Source organism: Oncorhynchus kisutch, linkage group LG27 (genome assembly GCF_002021735.2).
Source record: "Oncorhynchus kisutch isolate 150728-3 linkage group LG27, Okis_V2, whole genome shotgun sequence".
Taxonomy (NCBI): Eukaryota; Metazoa; Chordata; class Actinopteri; order Salmoniformes; family Salmonidae; genus Oncorhynchus; species Oncorhynchus kisutch.
Genome location: NC_034200.2, coordinates 41,882,061 through 41,906,184, shown reverse-complemented (window position 1 = coordinate 41,906,184; position 24,124 = coordinate 41,882,061). Strand labels below are relative to the sequence as shown.

Here is a 24,124-nt window from a genome sequence, read left to right as displayed (position 1 = left end):
GGGGTGAATACATATACAAAGGGGGTGAATACATATGCAAAGGGGGTGAATACATATACAAAGGGGGTGAATACATATGCAAAGGGGGTGAATACATATACAAAGGGGGTGAATACATATACAAAGGGGGTGAATACATATACAAAGGGGGTGAATACATATACAAAGGGGGTGAATACATATACAAAGGGGGTGAATACATATACAAAGGTGGTGAATACATATACAAAGGGGGTGAATACATATACACAGGGGGTGAATACATATGCAAAGGGGGTAAATACATATACAAAGGGGGTGAATACATATACAAAGGGGGTGAATACATATGCAAAGGGGGTGAATACATATACAAAGGGGGTGAATACATATGCAAGGGGGTGAATACATATGCAAAGGGGGTGAATACATATACAAGGGGGTGAATACATATGCAAAGGGGGGTGAATCATATACAAAGGGGTGAATACATCCCAAAGGGGGTGAAACATATACAAAGGGGGTGAATACATATACACAGGGGTGAATACATATACAAGGGGGTGAATACATACATATACCAAAGGGGGTGAATACATCTACAAAGGGGGTGAATACATATACAAAGGGGTGAATACATATACACCAGGGGGTGAATACATATACAAAGGGGGTGAATACATATACAAAGGGGGTGAATACATATACAAAGGGGGTGAATACATATACACAGGGGGTGAATACATATACACAGGGGGTTGAATACATTATACAAAGGGGTGAATACATATACAAAGGGGGTGAATACATATACAAAGGGGGTGAATACATATACAAAGGGGTGATACATATAAAAGGGGGTGAATACATATACAAAGGGGTGAATACATATACAAAGGGGGTGAATACATATACAAGGGGGTGAATACATATACAAAGGGGGTGAATACATATACAAAGGGGTTGAATACATATACAAAGGGGGTGAATACATATACAAAAGGGGGTGAATACATATACAAAGGGGGTGAATACATATACACAGGGGGTGAATACATATGCAGAAGGGGGTAAATACATATACAAAGGGGGTGAATACATATACAAAGGGGGTGAATACATATGCAAAGGGGGTGAATACATATACAAAGGGGGTGAATACATATGCAAAGGGGGTGAATACATATGCAAAGGGGGTGAATACATATACAAAGGGGGTGAATACATATGCAAAGGGGGTGAATACATATACAAAGGGGGTGAATACATATACAAAGGGGGTGAATACATATACAAAGGGGGTGATACATATAAGGGGTGAATACATATGCACAGGGGGTGAATACATATACACAGGGGGTGAATACATATCAAGGGGGTGAATACATATACAAAGGGGGTGAATACATATACAAAGGGGGTGAATACATATACAAAGGGGGTGAATACATATACAAAGGGGGTGAATACATATACACAGGGGGTGAATACATATACAAAGGGGGTGAATACATATACAAAGGGGGTGAATACATATACAAAGGGGGTGAATACATATACAAAGGGGGTGAATACATATACACAGGGGGTGAATACATATACAAAGGGGGTGAATACATATACAAAGGGGGTGAATACATATACAAAGGGGGTGAATACATATACAAAGGGGGTGAATACATATACAAAGGGGGTGAATACATATACACAGGGGGTGAATACATATACACAGGGGGTGAATACATATACAAAGGGGGTGAATACATATACAAAGGGGGTGACTACATATACAAAGGGGGTGACTACATATACAAAGGGGGTGAATACATATACAAAGGGGGTGAATACATATACAAAGGGGGTGAATACATATACAAAGGGGGTGACTACATATACAAGGGGGGTGAAAACATATACACAGGGGGTGAAAACATATACAAAGGGGGTGAATACATATACACAGGGGGTGAATACATATACACAGGGGGTGAATACATATACAAAGGGGGTGAAAAAAGCTAAAGTCATTCCACTACCTAAGAATAGTCAAGCCCCCTTTACTGGCTCAAATATCCAACCAATCAGTCTGTTACCAACCCTTAGTACATTTTTGGAAAAAATTGTGTTTTGTAGGGAAGGACATTCAACAAGCACAGCACTTACACAAATGACTGATGATTGGCTGAGAGAAATGTATGATTAAAAAGAGTGTGGGGGCTGTTTTGTTAGACTTCAGTGCAGCTTTTGACATTATCGATCATAGTCTGCTGCTGGCAAAAAGTATGTGTTATGGCTTTACACCCCCTGCTATAATGTGGATAAAGAGTTACCTGTCTAACAGAACACAGAGGGTGTTCTTTAATGGAAACCTCTCAAATATAATCCAGGTAGAATCAGGAATCAGGAAGCCCCTTACGTTTTTGAATCTTTACTAACGACATGCCACTGGCTTTGAGTAAAACCAGTGTGTTTGTTACTGGTGTAGAGAGGAGTAGGCAGGAGGCAGTCACAGGTTAAGAACTACTGCATTTATTTAACTTTGCGACCTTTTGCCACATTTCAGGCTTCAAACATAAAGATATAAAACTGTATTTTTTTGTGAAGAATCAACAACAAGTGGGACACAATCATGAAGTGGAACGACATTTTTGGGATATTTCAAACTTTTTTAACAAATCAAAAACTGAAAAATTGGCCGTGCAAATTATTCAGCCCCTTTACTTTCAGTGCAGCAAACTCTCTCCAGAAGTTCAGTGAGGATCTCTGAATGATCCAATGTTGACCTAAATGACTAATGATGATAAATACAATCCACCTGTGTGTAATCAAGTCTCCGTATAAATGCACCTGCACTGTGATAGTCTCAGAGGTCCGTTAAAAGCGCAGAGAGCGCTTGAAGAACAAGGAACACACCAGGCAGGTCCGAGATACTGTTGTGAAGAAGTTTAAAGCCGGATTTGGATACAAAAAGATTTCCCAAGCTTTAAACATCCCAAGGAGCACTGTGCAAGCGATAATATTGAAATGGAAGGAGTATCAGACCACTGCAAATCTACCAAGACCTGGCCGTCCCTCTAAACATTCAGCTCATACAAGGAGAAGACTGATCAGAGATGCAGACAAGAGGCCCATGATCACTCTGGATGAACTGCAGAGATCTACAGCTGAGGTGGGAGACTCTGTCCATAGGACAACAATCAGTCGTATATTGCACAAATCTGGCCTTTATGGAAGAGTGGCAAGAAGAAAGCCATTTCTTAAAGATATCCATAAAAAGTGTCGTTTAAAGTTTGCCAAAAGCCACCTGGGAGACACACCAAACATGTGGAAGAAGGTGCTCTGGTCAGATGAAACCAAAATTGAACTTTTTGGCAACAATGCAAAACGTTATGTTTGGCGTAAAAGCAACACAGCTCATCACCCTGAACACACCATGCCCACTGTCAAACATGGTGGTGGCAGCATCATGGTTTGGGCCTGCTTTTCTTCAGCCGGGACAGGGAAGATGGATGGAGCCAAATACAGGACCATTCTGGAAGAAAACCTGATGGAGTCTGCAAAAGACCTGAGACTGGGATGGAGATTTGTCTTCCAACAAGACAATGATCCAAAACATAAAGCAAAATCTACAATGGAATGGTTCAAAAATAAACATATCCAGGTGTTAGAATGGCCAAGTCAAAGTCCAGACCTGAATCCAATCGAGAATCTGTGGAAAGAACTGAAAACTGATGTTCACAAATGCTCTCCATCCAACCTCACTGAGCTCGAGCTGTTTTGCAAGGAGGAATGGGAAAAAATGTCAGTCTCTCGATGTGCAAAACTGATAGAGACATACCCCAAGCGACTTACAGCTGTAATCGCAGCAAAAGGTGGCGCTACAAAGTATTAACTTAAGGGGGCTGAATAATTTTGCACGCCCAATTTTTCCGTTTTTGATTTGTTAAAAAAGTTTGATATATCCAATAAATGTCGTTCCACTTCATGATTGTGTCCCACTTGTTGTTGATTCTTCACAAAAAAATACAGTTTTATATCTTTATGTTTGAAGCCTGAAATGTGGCAAAAGGTCACAAAGTTCAAGGGGGCCGAATACTTTCGCATGGCACTGTACTTGCGTACTATTGTTTGTACAGATGAACGTGGTACCTTCAGGCATTTGGAAATGGCTCCCAAGGATGAACCAGACTTGTGGAGATCTACAATTTTTGGCTGATTTCTTTGGATTTTCCCATGATGTCAAGCAAAGAGGCACTGAGTTTGAAGGTAGGCCTTGAAATACATCCACAGGTACACCTCCATTTGACTCAAATTATGTCAATTAGCCTATTAGAAGCTTCTAAAGCCATGACATCATTTTCTGGAATTTTCCAAGCTGTTTAAAGGCACAGTCAACTTAGTGTATGTAAACTTCTGACTCAGTGGAATTGTGATACAGTGAATTATAAGTGAAATAATCTGTCTGTCAACAATTGTTGGAAAAATGACTTGTGTCATGCACAAAGTAGATGTCCTAACCGACTTGCCAAAACTATAGTTTGTTAACAAGAAATTTGTGGAGTGGTTGAAAAACTAGTTTTAATGACTCCAACCTAAGTGTATGTAAACTTTCGACTTCCACATGAGATGAGGAGGAAACATTATTAAAATGGCATTATTTAAAGTGACCTCTCCTACCTTACCAACAAGTAATCTAACTAAGAATTTCACAACTACCTTATACACACAAGTGTAAAGGGATAAAGAATATGTATATAAGGATATATGAATGAGTGATGGTACAGAGCAGCATAGGCAAGATGCAGTAGATGGTATCGAGTACAGTATATACATATGAGATGAGTATGTAAACAAAGTGGCATAGTTAAAGTGGCTAGTGATACATGTATTACATAAGGATGCAGTAGATTATATGGAGTACAGTATATACGTATGCATATGAGATGAATAATGTAGGGTATGTAAACATTATATTAGGTAGCATTGTTTAAAGTGGCTAGTGATATATTTGACATAATTTCCCATCAATTCCCATTATTAAAGTGGCTGGAGTTGAGTCAGTGTGTTGGCAGCAGCCACTCAATGTTAGTGGTGGCTGTTTAACAGTCTGATGGCCTTGAGATAGAAGCTGTTTTTCAGTTGCTCGGTCTCTGCTTTGATGCACCTGTACTGACCTCACCTTCTGGATGACAGCGGGGTGAACAGGCAGTGGCTCGGGTGGTTGTTGTCCTTGATCATCTTTTGGCCTTCCTGTGACATCGGGTGGTGCAGGTGTCCTGGATGGCAGGTAGTTTACCCCCAGTGATGTGTTGTGCAGACCGCACCACCCTTTGGAGAGCCTTGCGGTTGAGGGTGGTGCAATTGCCGTACCAGGCTGTGATACAGCCCGACAGGACGCTCTCGATTGTAAATCTGTAAAGGTTTGTGAGTGTTTTAGATGACAAGCCAAATTTCTTCTGCCTCCTGAGGTTGAAGAGGCCCTATTGCGCCTTCTTCACCACACTGTCATTCTAAGAATTTATGAAAACGTGAAAATTACCATATGTAAGTGCTCGCTTGTCAGAAAATGCTTCAAAAAGTGTCATTCTTCCTGGGGGTGTACTATATATATATATATACAGATTTGAATACAATTGAATGTTATTAAAATGCTTTCAGGACCACTTTAAATGCAACAATGTTTCACACTCTATTTTCAGAGATGGCGAACAACAGGAAGCGAACTGCAATCAAAAAAAAACACAGTTCCACTCACCAGATGATGATCATTTGAAACTTAACTTCCTGTTGAAAGTTATTCTTGAAAAGGGAGAAAATAACAAATTAGCAACAACACCCTACTTGATAACACCTACTGCAGCCGCTGAAAACTAGCCGACAACAAAAGCTAGCTAGCTAGACCATGGGAAAACTACTGCTCGCTATTAAAACTACTGCTACCTGTTGGCCTTCAAGAAGGCAGCAGTTTCCATAAGTTTTTGTAAAAACGGTCCACCCATTAAGTCAAAATGTGATTGGTTGATTCCGCTGTCACTCCAAAATGTTGAATGGCAGATGCCTTTATCTGGCTTCTGATGGCCTAGCCAATGGCTGACTTAGCTAGCTAGATTTATCTCCCCAGAAACCAGCAAAGAAAAATCATGATTGGATCTTTTTTTCTCTTTGTTTTTAACCCTTTCCTTTCCAACAAAAACAGAAGAGAATAAATCAGAACATAATTGAAAATAATAACATTATTATTATTGTTTTATAAATCCTTAGCCCTTCTCTGAAGGCGTAGAAGGCCCTCATTGTTCCTGTCACGTCCTGACCTTAGTTCTTTTTTATGTCTCTATTTTAGTTTGGTCAGGGCGTGAGTTGGGGTGGGCATTCTATGTTTTGTGTTCTATGTTTTCTACTTCTATGTGTTTGGCCTGGTATGGTTCCCAATCAGAGGCAGCTGGCAATCGTTGTCTCCAATTGAGAACCAGACTTAGGCAGCCTGTTTTCCCACTATGATTTGTGGGTAGTTGTTTTCTGTTTAGTGTATGTCACCTTACAGAACTGTTTCGTGTCTGTCATTCACTTTGTTATTTTGTTTTGTGTGTTCAGTTCTAATATATTAACATGGACACTTACCACGCTGCATATTGGTCCGATCCTTCCTCCTCCTCTGATGATGAAGAGGAGAAGCGTTACAGTTCCCCACTGTGTTTGGGTTAGTAATCATTTGTAGAGTGGCTCTATTTGACCTCAGCGTGTATGTTTTCACTATTCTGAATGTCTAAAGGGTCCAGATGTCCTTCTGAAATATGAACACAGAAATACTGGACATTTTGAACTCTTATTATGGTGCTGATTTGACAAAATTACAATCATGGTCTTGAATTGGACTCACATTGTTCTGGTCTTGGTCTCACTTTAGGTGGTCTCCAACACAACACTGGTAGATACTCGAACCATTAGATACCAAAATAGATGGTAGATACTGAGGCTGCTGTACTGCACATAAATCACCATGACAATACAGCATGACCCATCCCTGACCAGTCATCAGTCCTGCTGCAGCTGAGGAAGGAAGGAAGGAAGGAAGGAAGGAAGGAAGGAAGGAAGGAAGGAAGGAAGGAAGGAAGGAAGGAAGGAAGGAAGGAAGGAAGGAAGGAAGGAAGGAAGGAAGGAAGGAAGGAAGGAAGGAAGGAAAAGAGAGGAGGAGAGACGAGTGACTGAGTCAAACCTTTTGGTTTTGCTTTCATATTTGTCTCTGTAAAAAAATATTTGGTTGTCGCATCAGTCACTCGTCTGTCAGAGAGAGCAACACACTTGCACTAAATTTCAGTTGTGATTCTTCTTTAACCTTGGCATTCTCTATTCTGGTTTCCCGTTTGTTTCAGCCCTCTTGTCAACTCCTAGGTATTGTCATACCAATGTTTGGTTTGCCAATGGCAATGAATCAGACAAAAACACAACCAGGTCTGAGACCAGGCTAGGCAGTCTCGTCAAAAACACAACCAGGTCTGAGACCAGGCTAGGCAGTCTCGTCAAAAACACAGCCAGGTCTGAGACCAGGCTAGGCAGTCTCGTCAAAAACACAACCAGGTCTGAGACCAGGCTAGGCAGTCTCGTCAAAAACACAACCAGGTCTGAGACCAGGCTAGGCAGTCTCGTCAAAAACACAGCCAGGTCTGAGACCAGGCTAGGCAGTCTCGTCAAAAACACAACCAGGTCTGAGACCAGGCTAGGCAGTCTCGTCAAAAACACAACCAGGTCTGAGACCAGGCTAGGCAGTCTCGTCAAAAACACAACCAGGTCTGAGACCAGGCTAGGCAGTCTCGTCAAAAACACAACCAGGTCTGAGACCAGGCTAGGCAGTCTCGTCAAAAACACAGCCAGGTCTGAGACCAGGCTAGGCAGTCTCGTCAAAAACACAACCAGGTCTGAGACCAGGCTAGGCAGTCTCGTCAAAAACACAACCAGGTCTGAGACCAGGCTAGGCAGTCTCGTCAAAAACACAGCTAGGTCTGAGACCAGGCTAGGCAGTCTCGTCAAAAACACAGCCAGATCTGAGACCAGACCAGGCAGTCTCATCAAAAACACAATCAGATCTGAGACCAGACCAGGCGGTCTCGTCATAAACACAATCAGATCTGAGACCAGACCAGGCGGTCTCGTCATAAACACAATCAGATCTGAGACCAGACCAGGCAGTCTCATCAAAAACACAATCAGATCTGAGACCAGGCAGTCTCATCAAAAGCACAACCAGATCTGTCAGTGTCATTCCAGTCCGATATGTGTTTTGCTGCCCCCTAGCAGATTCACAGAACACTGCAGGTATTCATCTATTCTATTGCGGGACATTAAGTTCATCAGCTCACCACACAACTCAACTGTATCCACAACACATGATCATGGAAACGTTACCTTTACAGAGATAACACAGATAGGCCGACTGGAATATGTCAGTGGGAACATTTATTGACAACAAATTAGTGAGTGTTTTTTTAATTAAATGACACTTGACTAATGTGCCTTATAAAAGATAATAGATAATAGTAGATAATACTTTTTAATGTAAGCTTCTGATAAGTACTTTTATGCATAAAGTCAGCATTTTCAGCCTTTTCTAGATGCATTTTAATCAGCCAAACACACGAAGGTCCCATGGGAAGGGTTTGGCTGATGTTATGCTCTGTCAACGGCTGCTTAACATCAGCCAAACCCGTCCCATGGGACCGTGTGTTTGTTTGAGCTATTGAAGCAGTTGGCAAACAGAGGCACCGTTGTGCCCAGCGGCAGGGAACGTTCTGAAATATTCCTATCGGAAAAGTCTGTAGTCTGAGCGGTGAAAAATCGGAGAATATGAAACCAAGGACCAAGGACAGCGACTCCAGAATAGACATTCTAATGAAGCTTCACGCCCAAAACGTCTATGAATTTAAACGACACGCCGTTGAACAGGAGTTGCTGAAGCAAGATCACTACCGCTCCATGTTTCATATCAAGAAGGGGATAAGAACTGTTGAAATGACGTTAAGGGATATAAAAATGATTAGTGGGTATTGTCACCAAACGGAAACTCTCAAGGAGAAACCAAAAGAAGCCTTTCCAAATCTGAGCCTCGGAAATAGTTTGAGAGATTTCCGCAAAGGTAACCAAGAAGAAATTAATTCGATTCTGAACTTGAATGGTAAGTGTACCACCTCACTACCGAACATTCGTCTGGACCACACCAAAGGAAATGCAAATGGTGAGCAGAAAATCGCATCTTCTTTGGGGGGGCCTTTTCGTGCCACGGCATTCAGCGCAGGAGTGATATGTGGTTTCCCTTCAGAAAGTGGAGTAATCGATGTATCTATCTCCCCTTTGTTGCATTGTAACAAAATCCGTTCCAAATCAGGCATTACAGTAATCGACGACCATAGGACTGGGATCAACGGAAATGGGCCGCTATCTCAGTTCTCGGAGTCGCGCGGCTCAGCCTTTGGTACCAAGGACAACACCCGCACCCGCGTCACAACAGCCATGTCCAAGACTGCCATAAAGGAAGGCCTGAGAGAGTTGGTCCTGGAGTACAAAAGACAAAGGACTCTGAGGTATATTGAAAAACAAAAAGTATTACCAGAAAAAGTGTCTGCTTTTATTAATGGACTCTAGCAGAAGAAGATTAATGGATACTCGGCAGAATTTATTAATTAGCGGAATTTAATTATGATTTATTAATGGATAGTTAGCAGAAGAAGAACACGGGAGGTTCTTCATGGATAGATTTTACGCATGGGCTAGAAGGTGTCCATAACCATTTAGGTTAAGACATAAACGCCAGTGTTTTTAGCTTCACTATAGCAGGATATTATTCAACAAGATAGGTGCATTTAATATTTTACAACAGACTATAAAGTCAAATTATTCAAGGAAACAAGCACTGAGTGGCCAAGTGCGAACAATAGAGCGTTCTGCGTAATGACCCGCGTTCACGTACGTAACAATGCTCAGGAATGTATCAATTCTAAAAATGTTGAACAGCAAAGTTTGTACTTGAGGGGAAGGCGAGTGTCCGACACACAACAATGTCGGATAGCGACGAAGACCACCCCGAAGGCGCGGATAACGTTTTTCTCAACCTGGTCGCGCGGGTCATCCGGAAACCCCTCTACCGGTTTCCAGGGCAGTGGGGTCACGAGACCTACGAGCCACGGATCTACAGAAGTCTGGGTACCATCCTACGGAACGCGACCTCGGAAGAATTCGATGCTTTTATAATGGACTTTATTGATTTTGCGCGGACGGCTCATGCGCGCCTGGACATGCAGTTCTACATGGAGTTCATTAACGTGTGCACCAATACCATCCTGCACTGGGTGTTTGCGCGCAGGCGCAGCGCCGACATAGTCCGGAAGCTGATGGAGAGGACGTCGGTGTTTCTGCAGGACCAGACTAACAACCTGGCCATAGCATGGAGGTAAAAAAAAAAAATACGTATTTACATGTATTTTATTTTATTGTTTTACCATAAAACTCTGATAAAACTGTCAACTCTAAATGTAGGCCTAATTTAATTTCACAACCACCTGAGCCATCCAGATCCAGCCAGACCTCTTGGCAGAGACTGTAATAGTACAGTATCCTCCAATACATGAAAACACTAGTAATCACACTGGTGATAGTCAGGTTATAGGAGAACGTGGTAAAAACGGTCCTACAGCTGGTGTATCTTATTAGTGTTGGACCGGAATAAAAGCCTACATCATCAGTAGGGACACAAACCCCTTCTCTTTTTTTTATTTTATTTTACTAGGCAAGTCAGTCTTATTTTCAATGACAGCCTAGGAACAGTGGGTTAACTGCCTGTTCAGGGGCAGAACGACAGATTTGTACCTTGTCAGCTCGGGGATTTGAACTTGCAACCTTTCAGTTAGTAGTCCAACGCTCTAACCACTAGGCTACCCTGCCGTCCCAGGTGTTTCACACCCATCTACAGCCCCAGCCCCATGGGCGGGGTGACCCCACTGATGTTCGTGGCCCAGAACAGGCAGTGTGAAGTGCTGAAGGTGTTGTTGCAGTATGGGATGCTGGAGAAGGAGAGGAGACCCACCTACATCATCATCTCTGTCCTGTTTAACCCCCCGAGACTGGAGGCGCTGGATGAACGCTGTCACGCCACCGTTACCAGGGAACTCAGGGACTGTATGGCTCTCTGCTTCAGGGTGCTCAGCCATGTATCCATGTCTGATATAGAGGTCAGTGTAAACACACACACACACACACACACACACACACACAGGGACGTCAGGGACTGTATGGCTCTCTGCTTCAAGGTGCTCAGCCATGCATCCGTGTCTGATATAGAGGTCAGTTTAAACAGACACACACACACACACACAGGGAACTCAGGGACTGTATGGCTCTCTGCTTCAGGGTGCTCAGCCATGTATCCATGTCTGATATAGAGGTCAGTTTAAACACACACACACACACACACACACACACACACACACACACACACACACACACACAGGGAAGTCAGGGACTGTATGGCTCTCTGCTTCAAGGTGCTCAGCCATGTATCCATGTCTGATATAGAGGTCAGTTTAAACACACACACACACACAGGGAACTCAGGGACTGTATGGCTCTCTGCTTCAGGGTGCTCAGCCATGTATCCATGTCTGATATAGAGGTCAGTTTACACACACACACACACATAATTTAATTTCCATCACAGATATAGAGATCAGTGGATGACAGTAGAACAAAACAAGCAACACTTGTTCTTGTGTAGAATGCTGAGGTAAAGCAGACAGTTTAAAGCTAATAGGAGAACGACACAATCACACACTAAAGCTGGTTATTGATGTCCCTCGTTACAGATGCAGATTGTGTACGGTCGTAAGCCCCTGATTGAAGACTGGCGAGACCACATCCCCCCAAGTCGCTACAAGGACCCCTGTGAACTGACCCACCTCTGTCGTATGGTGGTTCGGACCTCTCTGCTGGCCAGGGGCCGTTTACCAGACGGCATCAAGTCGCTACCACTCCCTACACTCCTCCAAGGCTACCTCAACCTGGAGAGCTGAGCTGGCTATGGGGCTTGGAATTTTACCTGGTCTTTGTGAAGTCATGTGGTCTGGGAAAAACTCCTGGCTCCGCTATTAAAACAACCAGGAGGATGGAGTTTCTCTGTCTGTTAATAAAGTGGAGATCAAATCAAATCAGTGGAGATCAAATCAAATCAGTGGAGATCAAATCAAATCAGTGGAGATCAAATCAAATCAGATTAAATCAAAGCTAAGCAGATCAAAGCTAAGCAGATCAAAGCAGATCAAATCTAAGCAGATCAAAGCTAAGCAGATCAAATCTAAGCAGATCAAAGCTAAGCAGATCAAAGCTAAGCAGATCAAAGCTAAGCAGATCAAAGCTAAGCAGATCAAAGCTAAGCAGATCAAAGCTAAGAAGCAGATCAAAGCTAAGCAGATCAAAGCTAAGCAGATCAAAGCTAAGCAGATCAAAGCTAAGCAGATCAAAGCTAAGAAGCAGATCAAAGCTAAGCAGATCAAAGCTAAGCAGATCAAAGCTAAGCAGATCAAAGCTAAGCAGATCAAAGCTAAGAAGCAGATCAAAGCTAAGCAGATCAAAGCTAAGCAGATCAAAGCTAAGCAGATCAAAGCTAAGCAGATCAAATCTAAGCAGATCAAAGCTAAGCAGATCAAAGTGTGTTTTATGAGTCCCTTTTAACATCAGTCACAAAGTGCTTTACCCCACTTAAACCGTAAAGAGCAGAAGCAGAAAAAACTGTCTAGAAAGAAGAAGAAACCTGTAGGGAGAGGAACCCCCGAGGAACCCATCCTCTATTGGCTGGACTGGTTATGTGGCCATTACAAGTTCCTGGGTGTCCACATCACCAGGAAACTATCGTGATCCAAACACACCAACACAGTCGTGAAGAAGTCACGACAAAACCTCTTTCCCCCCCTCAGGAGGCTGAAAAGATGTGTCATGGGCCCTCAGATCCTTAAAAAGTTCTACAGCTGCACCATCGAGAGCATCTTGACTGGCTGCATCGCCGCCTGATAAGGAAACTGCTTGGCATCCGACCGCAAAGGCGCTACAGAGGGTAATGAGTACGGCCCAGGACATCACTGGGGCCGAGACCCCTGTCATCCAGGAACTCTATACCAGGCGGTGTCAAAAGGAAGGCTCTAGAAATTGTCAAAGACTCCAGTTATAGATAATTCTCTCTGCTGCCGCACGGCAAGCGGTACCGATGCAAGTCTGGAACCAACAGGAGCCTGAACAGCTTCTACCCCCCAAGCCATAAGACTGTTAAATAGTTCTCTGCTCTGTGTTTTGAATCATCACATAAGCTGCTACTACCGTCTATTATGTGTCCTGTTGGTCACTTTACCCCGACCTGTATGTGCATACTGTATATACCTCAATCACCTCGTACCCCTGCACGTCGGTCCTGGTAACCCATATATCCAGTGGGGAGAACAAGTATTTGATACACTGCCGATTTGGCAGGTTTTCCTACTTACAAAGCATGTAGAGGTCTGTAATTTTTCATCATAGGTACACTTCAACTGTGAGAGCCGGAATTCGTACGGGTTGGTAGGTGATCAAATACTAATGTCATGCAATAAAATGCAAATTCATTACTTAAAAATCCTACAAATGTGATTTTCTGGATTTTGGTTTTAGATTCCGTCTCTCACTGTTGAAGTGTACGTGCGTGCGTGCGTATGTATGTATGTATGTATGTATGTATGTATGTGTGTGTGTGTGTGTGTTTTTTTGTGAAATTGGCGATTTCACACACAAATAAAATGTAATTTATATAGTTGATATGTTCCACATCTTTGCTGTGAGAATATGATGAGGAGAGGTGGCTGTTTCTCTACAAACAAACAAGACTGACAGCAGTGTATGCATTTGTACCTGTGTGTGTGTGTGTGTGCCCCCTTCTCTCAGGCCTTCTCTAATGAGAGCCTGTGGGGTTTCTGTGTAGCCTGACAACCATAATGTTTGTCTGACGCTGCCCAGGGACCGCACACACACACACGCACACAAGCACACACACACACACGCACACACACACACACAAAACCATGTTTCTCCTGTTCTGTTGACTACATCAAGAAATAAAGACAAGAATCCTGAGTTCTGGGACAATGTGGACCTTCCAGACTTTCAATGTAGCAACTGTTTGCTTGAAGAGGACTACAGGGGCGAAGTGGCTACTCTTAGCTAACTTACACAACCTACTAGGGAATCCACGCTCACCTACTGTCTCTTCCTCTTCTACTCCAGTAACTGGACTCCTCTCTGACCTGGTGGGAGTGTCACCTACTGTCTCTTCCTCTTCAGTAGCTGGGAGTGGTCATCTCTCCACAGCCGACTGGCCTGTGCTCTGCAGTGATCCCTCCCCGAGGGGGTCTCCCTCCTTCCCTGAAGGATGGAGTTAGTGGGATGTTCTGGTTCTAGACCCTACCAACCAGCCATGGAGGCACGTCACGGACCGTGGAAGTCGAAAGCAGCCGTCCTTTAGCAATGGGGCAACACACACACAGACAAACTGGATCCAGACTTCAAATAGATTTGCCGACCTGGAACAAGAAATTCCACAAATTGACCTTTACCAAGGCACACCTGTTAATTGAAATGCATTCCAGGTGACTACCTCATGAAGCTGGTTGAGAGAATGCCAAGTGTGCAAAGCTGTCAAGGCAAAGGTTGGCTACTTTGAAGAATCTAAATCAAATATATTTAGCTTTGCTTAACACTTTTACTACATGACTCCATATGGGTTATTTCATAGTTTTGATGTCTTCACATGTAACAGTGACAGGTTTAGGTTACTGTCATTCATATTCACCCAGTTCAATGTAACAGTGATGGGTTTAGGTTACTGTCATTCATATTCACCCAGTTCAATGGAACAGTGATGGGTTTAGGTTACTGTCATTCATATTCACCCAGTTCAATGTAACAGTGATGGGTTTAGGTTACTGTCATTCATATTCACCCAGTTCAATGTAACAGTGATGGGTTTAGGTTACTGTCATTCATATTCACCCAGTTCAATGTAACAGTGATGGGTTTAGGTTACTGTCATTCATATTCACCCAGTTCAATGTAACAGTGATGGGTTTAGGTTACTGTCATTCATATTCACCCAGTTCAATGTAACAATGACAGGTTTAGGTTACTGTCATTCATATTCACCCAGTTCAATGTAACAGTGATAGGTTTAGGTTACTGTCATTCATATTCACCCAGTTCAATGTAACAGTGATGGGTTTAGGTTACTGTCATTCATATTCACCCAGTTCAATGTAACATCAATAGGTTTAGGTTACTGTCATTCATATTCACCCAGTTCAATGTAACAGTGATAGGTTTAGGTTACTGTCATTCATATTCACCCAGTTCAATGTAACAGTGATGGGTTTAGGTTACTGTCATTCATATTCACCCAGTTCAATGTAACAATGACAGGTTTAGGTTACTGTCATTCATATTCACCCAGTTCAATGTAACAATGACAGGTTTAGGTTACTGTCATTCATATTCACCCAGTTCAATGTAACAGTGATAGGTTTAGGTTACTGTCATTCATATTCACCCAGTTCAATGTAACAATGACAGGTTTAGGTTACTGTCATTCATATTCACCCAGTTCAATGTAACAGTGATGGGTTTAGGTTACTGTCATTCATATTCACCCAGTTCAATGTAACATCAATAGGTTTAGGTTACTGTCATTCATATTCACCCAGTTCAATGTAACAATGACAGGTTTAGGTTACTGTCATTCATATTCACCCAGTTCAATGTAACAGTGATAGGTTTAGGTTACTGTCATTCATATTCACCCAGTTCAATGTAACATCAATAGGTTTAGGTTACTGTCATTCATATTCACCCAGTTCAATGTAACAATGACAGGTTTAGGTTACTGTCATTCATATTCACCCAGTTCAATGTAACAATGACAGGTTTAGGTTACTGTCATTCATATTCACCCAGTTCAATGTAACAGTGATGGGTTTAGGTTACTGTCATTCATATTCACCCAGTTCAATGTAACAGTGATAGGTTTAGGTTACTGTCATTCATATTCACCCAGTTCAATGTAACATCAATAGGTTTAGGTTACTGTCATTCATATTCACCCAGTTCAATGTAACAATGACAGGTTTAGGTTACTGTCATTCATATTCACCCAGTTCAATGTAACAGTGACAGGTTTAGTTTACTGTCATTCATATTCACCCAGTTCAATGTAACAATGACAGGTTTAGGTTACTGTCATTCATATTCACCCAGTTCAATGTAACAATGACAGGTTTAGGTTACTGTCATTCATATTCACCCAGTTCAATGTAACAGTGATGGGTTTAGGTTACTGTCATTCATATTCACCCAGTTCAATGTAACAATGACAGGTTTAGGTTACTGTCATTCATATTCACCCAGTTCAATGTAACAATGACAGGTTTAGGTTACTGTCATTCATATTCACCCAGTTCAATGTAACAGTGATGGGTTTAGGTTACTGTCATTCATATTCACCCAGTTCAATGTAACAGTGATAGGTTTAGGTTACTGTCATTCATATTCACCCAGTTCAATGTAACATCAATAGGTTTAGGTTACTGTCATTCATATTCACCCAGTTCAATGTAACAATGACAGGTTTAGGTTACTGTCATTCATATTCACCCAGTTCAATGTAACAGTGATGGGTTTAGGTTACTGTCATTCATATTCACCCAGTTCAATGTAACAGTGATGGGTTTAGGTTACTGTCATTCATATTCACCCAGTTCAATGTAACAGTGATGGGTTTAGGTTACTGTCATTCATATTCACCCAGTTCAATGTAACAGTGATGGGTTTAGGTTACTGTCATTCATATTCACCCAGTTCAATGTAACAGTGATGGGTTTAGGTTACTGTCATTCATATTCACCCAGTTCAATGTAACAATGACAGGTTTAGGTTACTGTCATTCATATTCACCCAGTTCAATGTAACAGTGATAGGTTTAGGTTACTGTCATTCATATTCACCCAGTTCAATGTAACAGTGATGGGTTTAGGTTACTGTCATTCATATTCACCCAGTTCAATGTAACATCAATAGGTTTAGGTTACTGTCATTCATATTCACCCAGTTCAATGTAACAGTGATAGGTTTAGGTTACTGTCATTCATATTCACCCAGTTCAATGTAACAGTGATGGGTTTAGGTTACTGTCATTCATATTCACCCAGTTCAATGTAACAATGACAGGTTTAGGTTACTGTCATTCATATTCACCCAGTTCAATGTAACAATGACAGGTTTAGGTTACTGTCATTCATATTCACCCAGTTCAATGTAACAGTGATAGGTTTAGGTTACTGTCATTCATATTCACCCAGTTCAATGTAACAATGACAGGTTTAGGTTACTGTCATTCATATTCACCCAGTTCAATGTAACAGTGATGGGTTTAGGTTACTGTCATTCATATTCACCCAGTTCAATGTAACATCAATAGGTTTAGGTTACTGTCATTCATATTCACCCAGTTCAATGTAACAATGACAGGTTTAGGTTACTGTCATTCATATTCACCCAGTTCAATGTAACAGTGATAGGTTTAGGTTACTGTCATTCATATTCACCCAGTTCAATGTAACATCAATAGGTTTAGGTTACTGTCATTCATATTCACCCAGTTCAATGTAACAATGACAGGTTTAGGTTACTGTCATTCATATTCACCCAGTTCAATGTAACAATGACAGGTTTAGGTTACTGTCATTCATATTCACCCAGTTCAATGTAACAGTGATGGGTTTAGGTTACTGTCATTCATATTCACCCAGTTCAATGTAACAGTGATAGGTTTAGGTTACTGTCATTCATATTCACCCAGTTCAATGTAACATCAATAGGTTTAGGTTACTGTCATTCATATTCACCCAGTTCAATGTAACAATGACAGGTTTAGGTTACTGTCATTCATATTCACCCAGTTCAATGTAACAGTGATAGGTTTAGGTTACTGTCATTCATATTCACCCAGTTCAATGTAACATCAATAGGTTTAGGTTACTGTCATTCATATTCACCCAGTTCAATGTAACAATGACAGGTTTAGGTTACTGTCATTCATATTCACCCAGTTCAATGTAACAATGACAGGTTTAGGTTACTGTCATTCATATTCACCCAGTTCAATGTAACAGTGATGGGTTTAGGTTACTGTCATTCATATTCACCCAGTTCAATGTAACAGTGATAGGTTTAGGTTACTGTCATTCATATTCACCCAGTTCAATGTAACATCAATAGGTTTAGGTTACTGTCATTCATATTCACCCAGTTCAATGTAACAATGACAGGTTTAGGTTACTGTCATTCATATTCACCCAGTTCAATGTAACAGTGACAGGTTTAGTTTACTGTCATTCATATTCACCCAGTTCAATGTAACAATGACAGGTTTAGGTTACTGTCATTCATATTCACCCAGTTCAATGTAACAATGACAGGTTTAGGTTACTGTCATTCATATTCACCCAGTTCAATGTAACAGTGATGGGTTTAGGTTACTGTCATTCATATTCACCCAGTTCAATGTAACAATGACAGGTTTAGGTTACTGTCATTCATATTCACCCAGTTCAATGTAACAATGACAGGTTTAGGTTACTGTCATTCATATTCACCCAGTTCAATGTAACAGTGATGGGTTTAGGTTACTGTCATTCATATTCACCCAGTTCAATGTAACAGTGATAGGTTTAGGTTACTGTCATTCATATTCACCCAGTTCAATGTAACATCAATAGGTTTAGGTTACTGTCATTCATATTCACCCAGTTCAATGTAACAATGACAGGTTTAGGTTACTGTCATTCATATTCACCCAGTTCAATGTAACAGTGATGGGTTTAGGTTACTGTCATTCATATTCACCCAGTTCAATGTAACAGTGATGGGTTTAGGTTACTGTCATTCATATTCACCCAGTTCAATGTAACAGTGATGGGTTTAGGTTACTGTCATTCATATTCACCCAGTTCAATGTAACAGTGATGGGTTTAGGTTACTGTCATTCATATTCACCCAGTTCAATGTAACAGTGATGGGTTTAGGTTACTGTCATTCATATTCACCCAGTTCAATGTAACAGTGATGGGTTTAGGTTACTGTCATTCATATTCACCCAGTTCAATGTAACAGTGATGGGTTTAGGTTACTGTCATTCATATTCACCCAGTTCAATGTAACAATGACAGGTTTAGGTTACTGTCATTCATATTCACCCAGTTCAATGTAACAGTGATAGGTTTAGGTTACTGTCATTCATATTCACCCAGTTCAATGTAACATCAATAGGTTTAGGTTACTGTCATTCATATTCACCCAGTTCAATGTAACAATGACAGGTTTAGGTTACTGTCATTCATATTCACCCAGTTCAATGTTACAATGACAGGTTTAGGTTACTGTCATTCATATTCACCCAGTTCAATGTAACAGTGATGGGTTTAGGTTACTGTCATTCATATTCACCCAGTTCAATGTAACAGTGATAGGTTTAGGTTACTGTCATTCATATTCACCCAGTTCAATGTAACATCAATAGGTTTAGGTTACTGTCATTCATATTCACCCAGTTCAATGTAACAATGACAGGTTTAGGTTACTGTCATTCATATTCACCCAGTTCAATGTAACAGTGACAGGTTTAGTTTACTGTCATTCATATTCACCCAGTTCAATGTAACAGTGACAGGTTTAGGTTACTACATGATACTCTACTGTTCCCTGTACTCTTCATGAGGTTGCTACAACCTAGCCTATGAATGAAAGTTTACAATGTAGGTGCACACAGGTCAAGAGACAAATTTGAGATGACAGAGACATTCAATACTGCCTTGCACACTCTTACCTGTATCTAGCTGATCTAGGGTGTAATCATTAGTCCAACAGTATCACCTCTTACCTGTATCTAGCTGATCTAGGGTGTAATCATTAGTCCAACAGTATCACCTCTTACCTGCATCTAGCTGGTCTAGGGTGTAATCATTAGTCCAACAGTATCACCTCTTACCTGTATCTAGCTGATCTAGGGTGTAATCATTAGTCCAACAGTATCACCTCTGGCCTGCATCTAGCTGATCTAGGGTATAATCATTAGTCCAACAGTATCACCTCTGGCCTGCATCTAGCTGATCTAGGGTGTAATCATTAGTCCAACAGTATCACCTCTGGCCTGCATCTAGCTGATCTAGGGTGTAATCATTAGTCCAACAGTATCACCTCTTACCTGCATCTAGCTGATCTAGGGTGTAATCATTAGTCCAACAGTATCACCTCTTACCTGCATCTAGCTGATCTAGGGTGTATATACATTACCCTGTAAGGACATTAGATATTACCCTGTAAGGACATTAGATATTACCCTGTAAGGACATTAGATATTACCCTGTAAGGACATTAGATATTACCCTGTAAGGATATTAGATATTACCCTGTAAGGACATTAGATATTACCCTGTAAGGACATTACCCTGTAAGGACATTAGATATTACCCTGTAAGGATATTAGATATTACCCTGTAAGGACATTAGATATTACCCTGTAAGGATATTAGATATTACCCTGTAAGGACATTAGATATTACCCTGTAAGGACATTAGATATTACCCTGTAAGGACATTACCCTGTAAGGACATTAGATATTACCCTGTAAGGACATTAGATATTACCCTGTAAGGATATTACCCTGTAAGGACATTAAATATTACCCTGTAAGGACATTACCCTGTAAGGACATTAGATATTACCCTGTAAGGACATTAGATATTACCCTGTAAGGACATTACCCTGTAAGGACATTAGATATTACCCTGTAAGTGTCACGCCTTGGTCTTAGGTTTTTGTGTTTTCGTTATATATTTTGGTCAGGCCTAGATCTGCCAGTCAACCAGATTCTTCCAGATCAGCCTGTCAACCAGAATCTTCCAGATCTGCTAGTCAACCAGAATCTTCCAGATCTGCCAGTAAACCAGAATCTTCCAGATCTGCTAGTCAACCAGAATCTTCCAGATCTGCTAGTCAACCAGAATCTTCCAGATCTGCTAGTCAACCAGAATCTTCCAGATCTGCTAGTCAACCTGAATCTTCCAGATCCGCCAGCCAGCCAGGATCTACTGGAGCCTACTACCTACCTGAGCTTCATCTCAGTACTGGGCTTCCTCTCAGTACTGGGCTTCCTCTCAGTACTGGGCTTCCCCTCAGTTCCGGGCTGCCCCTCAGTTCCGGGCTGCCCCTCAGTTCCGGGCTGCCCCTCAGTTCCGAGCTGCCCCTCAGTCCCGAGCTGCCCCTCAGTCCCGAGCTGCCTCAGTCCCGAGCTGCCCCTCAGTCCCGAGCTGCCCCTCAGTCTCGAGCTGCCCCTCAGTCCCGAGCTGCCCCTCAGTCCCGAGCTGTCCCTCAGTCCCGAGATGCCCCTCAGTCACGAGCTGCTCCTCAGTTCTGTGGGGTTCTGGGTGAGGACTATTAGGCCATGGTCGGAGGCGAGGGTGGATTATCCCAGGACGCGAAGGGGAGGAACTATGACATTTATGGAGTGGGGTCCACGTCCCGAGCCGGAGCCGCCACCAATGACAGACGCCCACCCGGACCCTCCCTATGGTTTTGAGGTGCGTCCGGCAGTCCGCACCTTGGGGGGGGGGGTTCTGTCACGCCTTGGTCTTAGGTTTTTGTGTTTTCGTTATATATTTTGGTCAGGCCAGGGTGTGACATGGGTTTACGTGTTGTATTTTCGTATTGGGGTTTGTAGTATTTGGGATCGCGGCTGATTAGGGGTGTTGTATAGGCTTGGCTGCCTGAGGCGGTTCTCAATCAGCAGTCAGGTGCTTCTCGTTGCCTCTGATTGGGAACCGTATTTAGGTAGCCTGAGTTTCGCTTTGTCTTTCGTGGGTGATTGTTCCTGTCTCTGTGTAGTTTCACCAGACAGGCTGTAATTAGGTTGGTGGGTGATTGTTCCTGTCTCTGTGTAGTGTTCACCAGATAGGCTGTATTAGGTTGGTGGGTGATTGTTCCTGTCTCTGTGTAGTGTTCACCAGATAGGCTGTATTAGGTTGGTGGGTGATTGTTCCTGTCTCTGTGTAGTTTCACCAGATAGGCTGTAATAAGTTTCACGTTCCGTTTGTTGTTTTTGTATTTATTAGTTATTTCATGTATCGTCACCATTTCCTCATTAAAGATCATGATTAACCACCACGCTGCATTTCGGTCCGACTCTCTTTCGACAAACGAAGAACGCCGTTACAGTAAGGACATTACCCTGTAAGGACATTAGATATTACCCTGTAAGGATATTAGATATTACCCTGTAAGGACATTAGATATTACCCTGTAAGGACATTAGATATTACCCTGTAAGGACATTAGATATTACCCTGTAAGGACATTACCCTGTAAGGATATTACCCTGTAAGGACATTACCCTGTAAGGACATTACCCTGTAAGGATATTACCCTGTAAGGACATTACCCTGTAAGGATATTACCCTGTAAGGACATTAGATATTACCCTGTAAGGACATTAGATATTACCCTGTAAGGACATTACCCTGTAAGGACATTAGATATTACCCTGTAAGGATATTACCCTGTAAGGACATTAGATATTACCCTGTAAGGACATTACCCTGTAAGGACATTAGATATTACCCTGTAAGGACATTAGATATTACCCTGTAAGGACATTAGATATTACCCTGTAAGGACATTAGATATTACCCTGTAAGGACATTAGATATTACCCTGTAAGGACATTAGATATTACCTGTAAGGACATTAGATATTACCCTGTAAGGACATTACCCTGTAAGGACATTAAATATTACCCTGTAAGGACATTAGATATTACCCTGTAAGGACATTAGATATTACCCTGTAAGGACATTGTCGTTCATACAGACTGTCAGCACCTGCTGTGTGAACCCTGTGTACTACATCTCTACTAAACTGGACATATCCTAGGTTGTACTATGTTGTGGTTTGGAACCCTTATTTCAGACAAAATACTGCAAATGTACTGCTGGTATAATGACTGCCTCCACAGGCTGGCGAGTTCAGGACAAGACTGAATGTGTCGGAAAGCAGCTCAGGAGGTTTGGATCCAATTGGTGACCGATGTTTCATGCAAATATTCTAAAATCCATATTATGAAAATATTAAATATGTTTCCACCAAACGGACTTGTGGATCAAAACCAGTGTGATGTAGGGCATTATATTGTAACGACCCTGGGTTTATAAGCATGCTTTTGCGGCGCAGTCGACAGCGCGCTGGACTTCGGGCTCGAGACCCGCTCCCTGCTGTTTCATTACAATATTAATATCCAGCTACGGATTTATTCGCTTTAAGTTTTCATGTACAAAATAAAAATATAAAGTTCAATGTGTTTCCATCTCTACTGATAATCCTGTAACATTACTATGGATAAGAGCGAGAATATTAGTTTTAATTTGTCAAACATCGACCACCAGAATAAGACATTAGTTATTTATTATAAAGGAGAATCAAGATCCCTGTACACTTTCACCGCCCTGTGAAGTTCATTACAACGTATTTAATCTGTTGCCTAATAAACTGCACGGTTTCCCAAGTCCTAGTGGGAGGACCACACACTATATCATTGTGACTCCACATTTACTTCGATATGAGTTACTATACCAATATTTCCACATAAAAGGCAGTTCCGCCACTATTTCCAGCTTAACAAATCAACTAATCTACCAGTAGGGTGTCAACGTTTGTTTAACTTGCTCACACAATGAAATCAGTCCCACGGTGGTGTAAAGTACGGCTTCAGTAGTTTTTTTGGGGTGTCCTACGAGCTGGGCGTAATCAGTCAATTAAGGTAATGCACCACTTTAGCAAGGAAATACTCAGCTGCTGCGGTCACCGGTAAATCCTCCATCCACCTATATGGACCGTTGTTCAATCTGCCAGATCCCACCCGGTAACACAAACGGAATCATGGGATACTAATTTAACCCATAGCAAGTCCCACCCAGTTGACCATTCAAAGATGTCCCAATTGGGGCTGCTGAAAAGGGTTTTTGGATGGTAAGACCTCAGAGAAAAGTC

The 24,124-nt window shown here is 41.8% G+C and overlaps 1 protein-coding gene across 1 annotated transcript; it reads left to right on the top strand.

Moving 5' to 3' along the window:
- Positions 1–8,704: 8,704 nt before the first annotated feature.
- Positions 8,705–13,020, top strand: LOC109880476 (ankyrin repeat and SOCS box protein 17). Its single transcript, XM_031806355.1, has 3 exons — positions 8,705–10,417; positions 10,916–11,195; positions 11,826–13,020. Exons 1-3 carry the CDS (start codon positions 10,026–10,028, stop codon positions 12,030–12,032), a joined length of 879 nt encoding a protein of 292 aa, XP_031662215.1. The 5' UTR covers positions 8,705–10,025; the 3' UTR covers positions 12,033–13,020.
- The last annotated feature ends 11,104 nt before the right edge of the window (positions 13,021–24,124 follow it).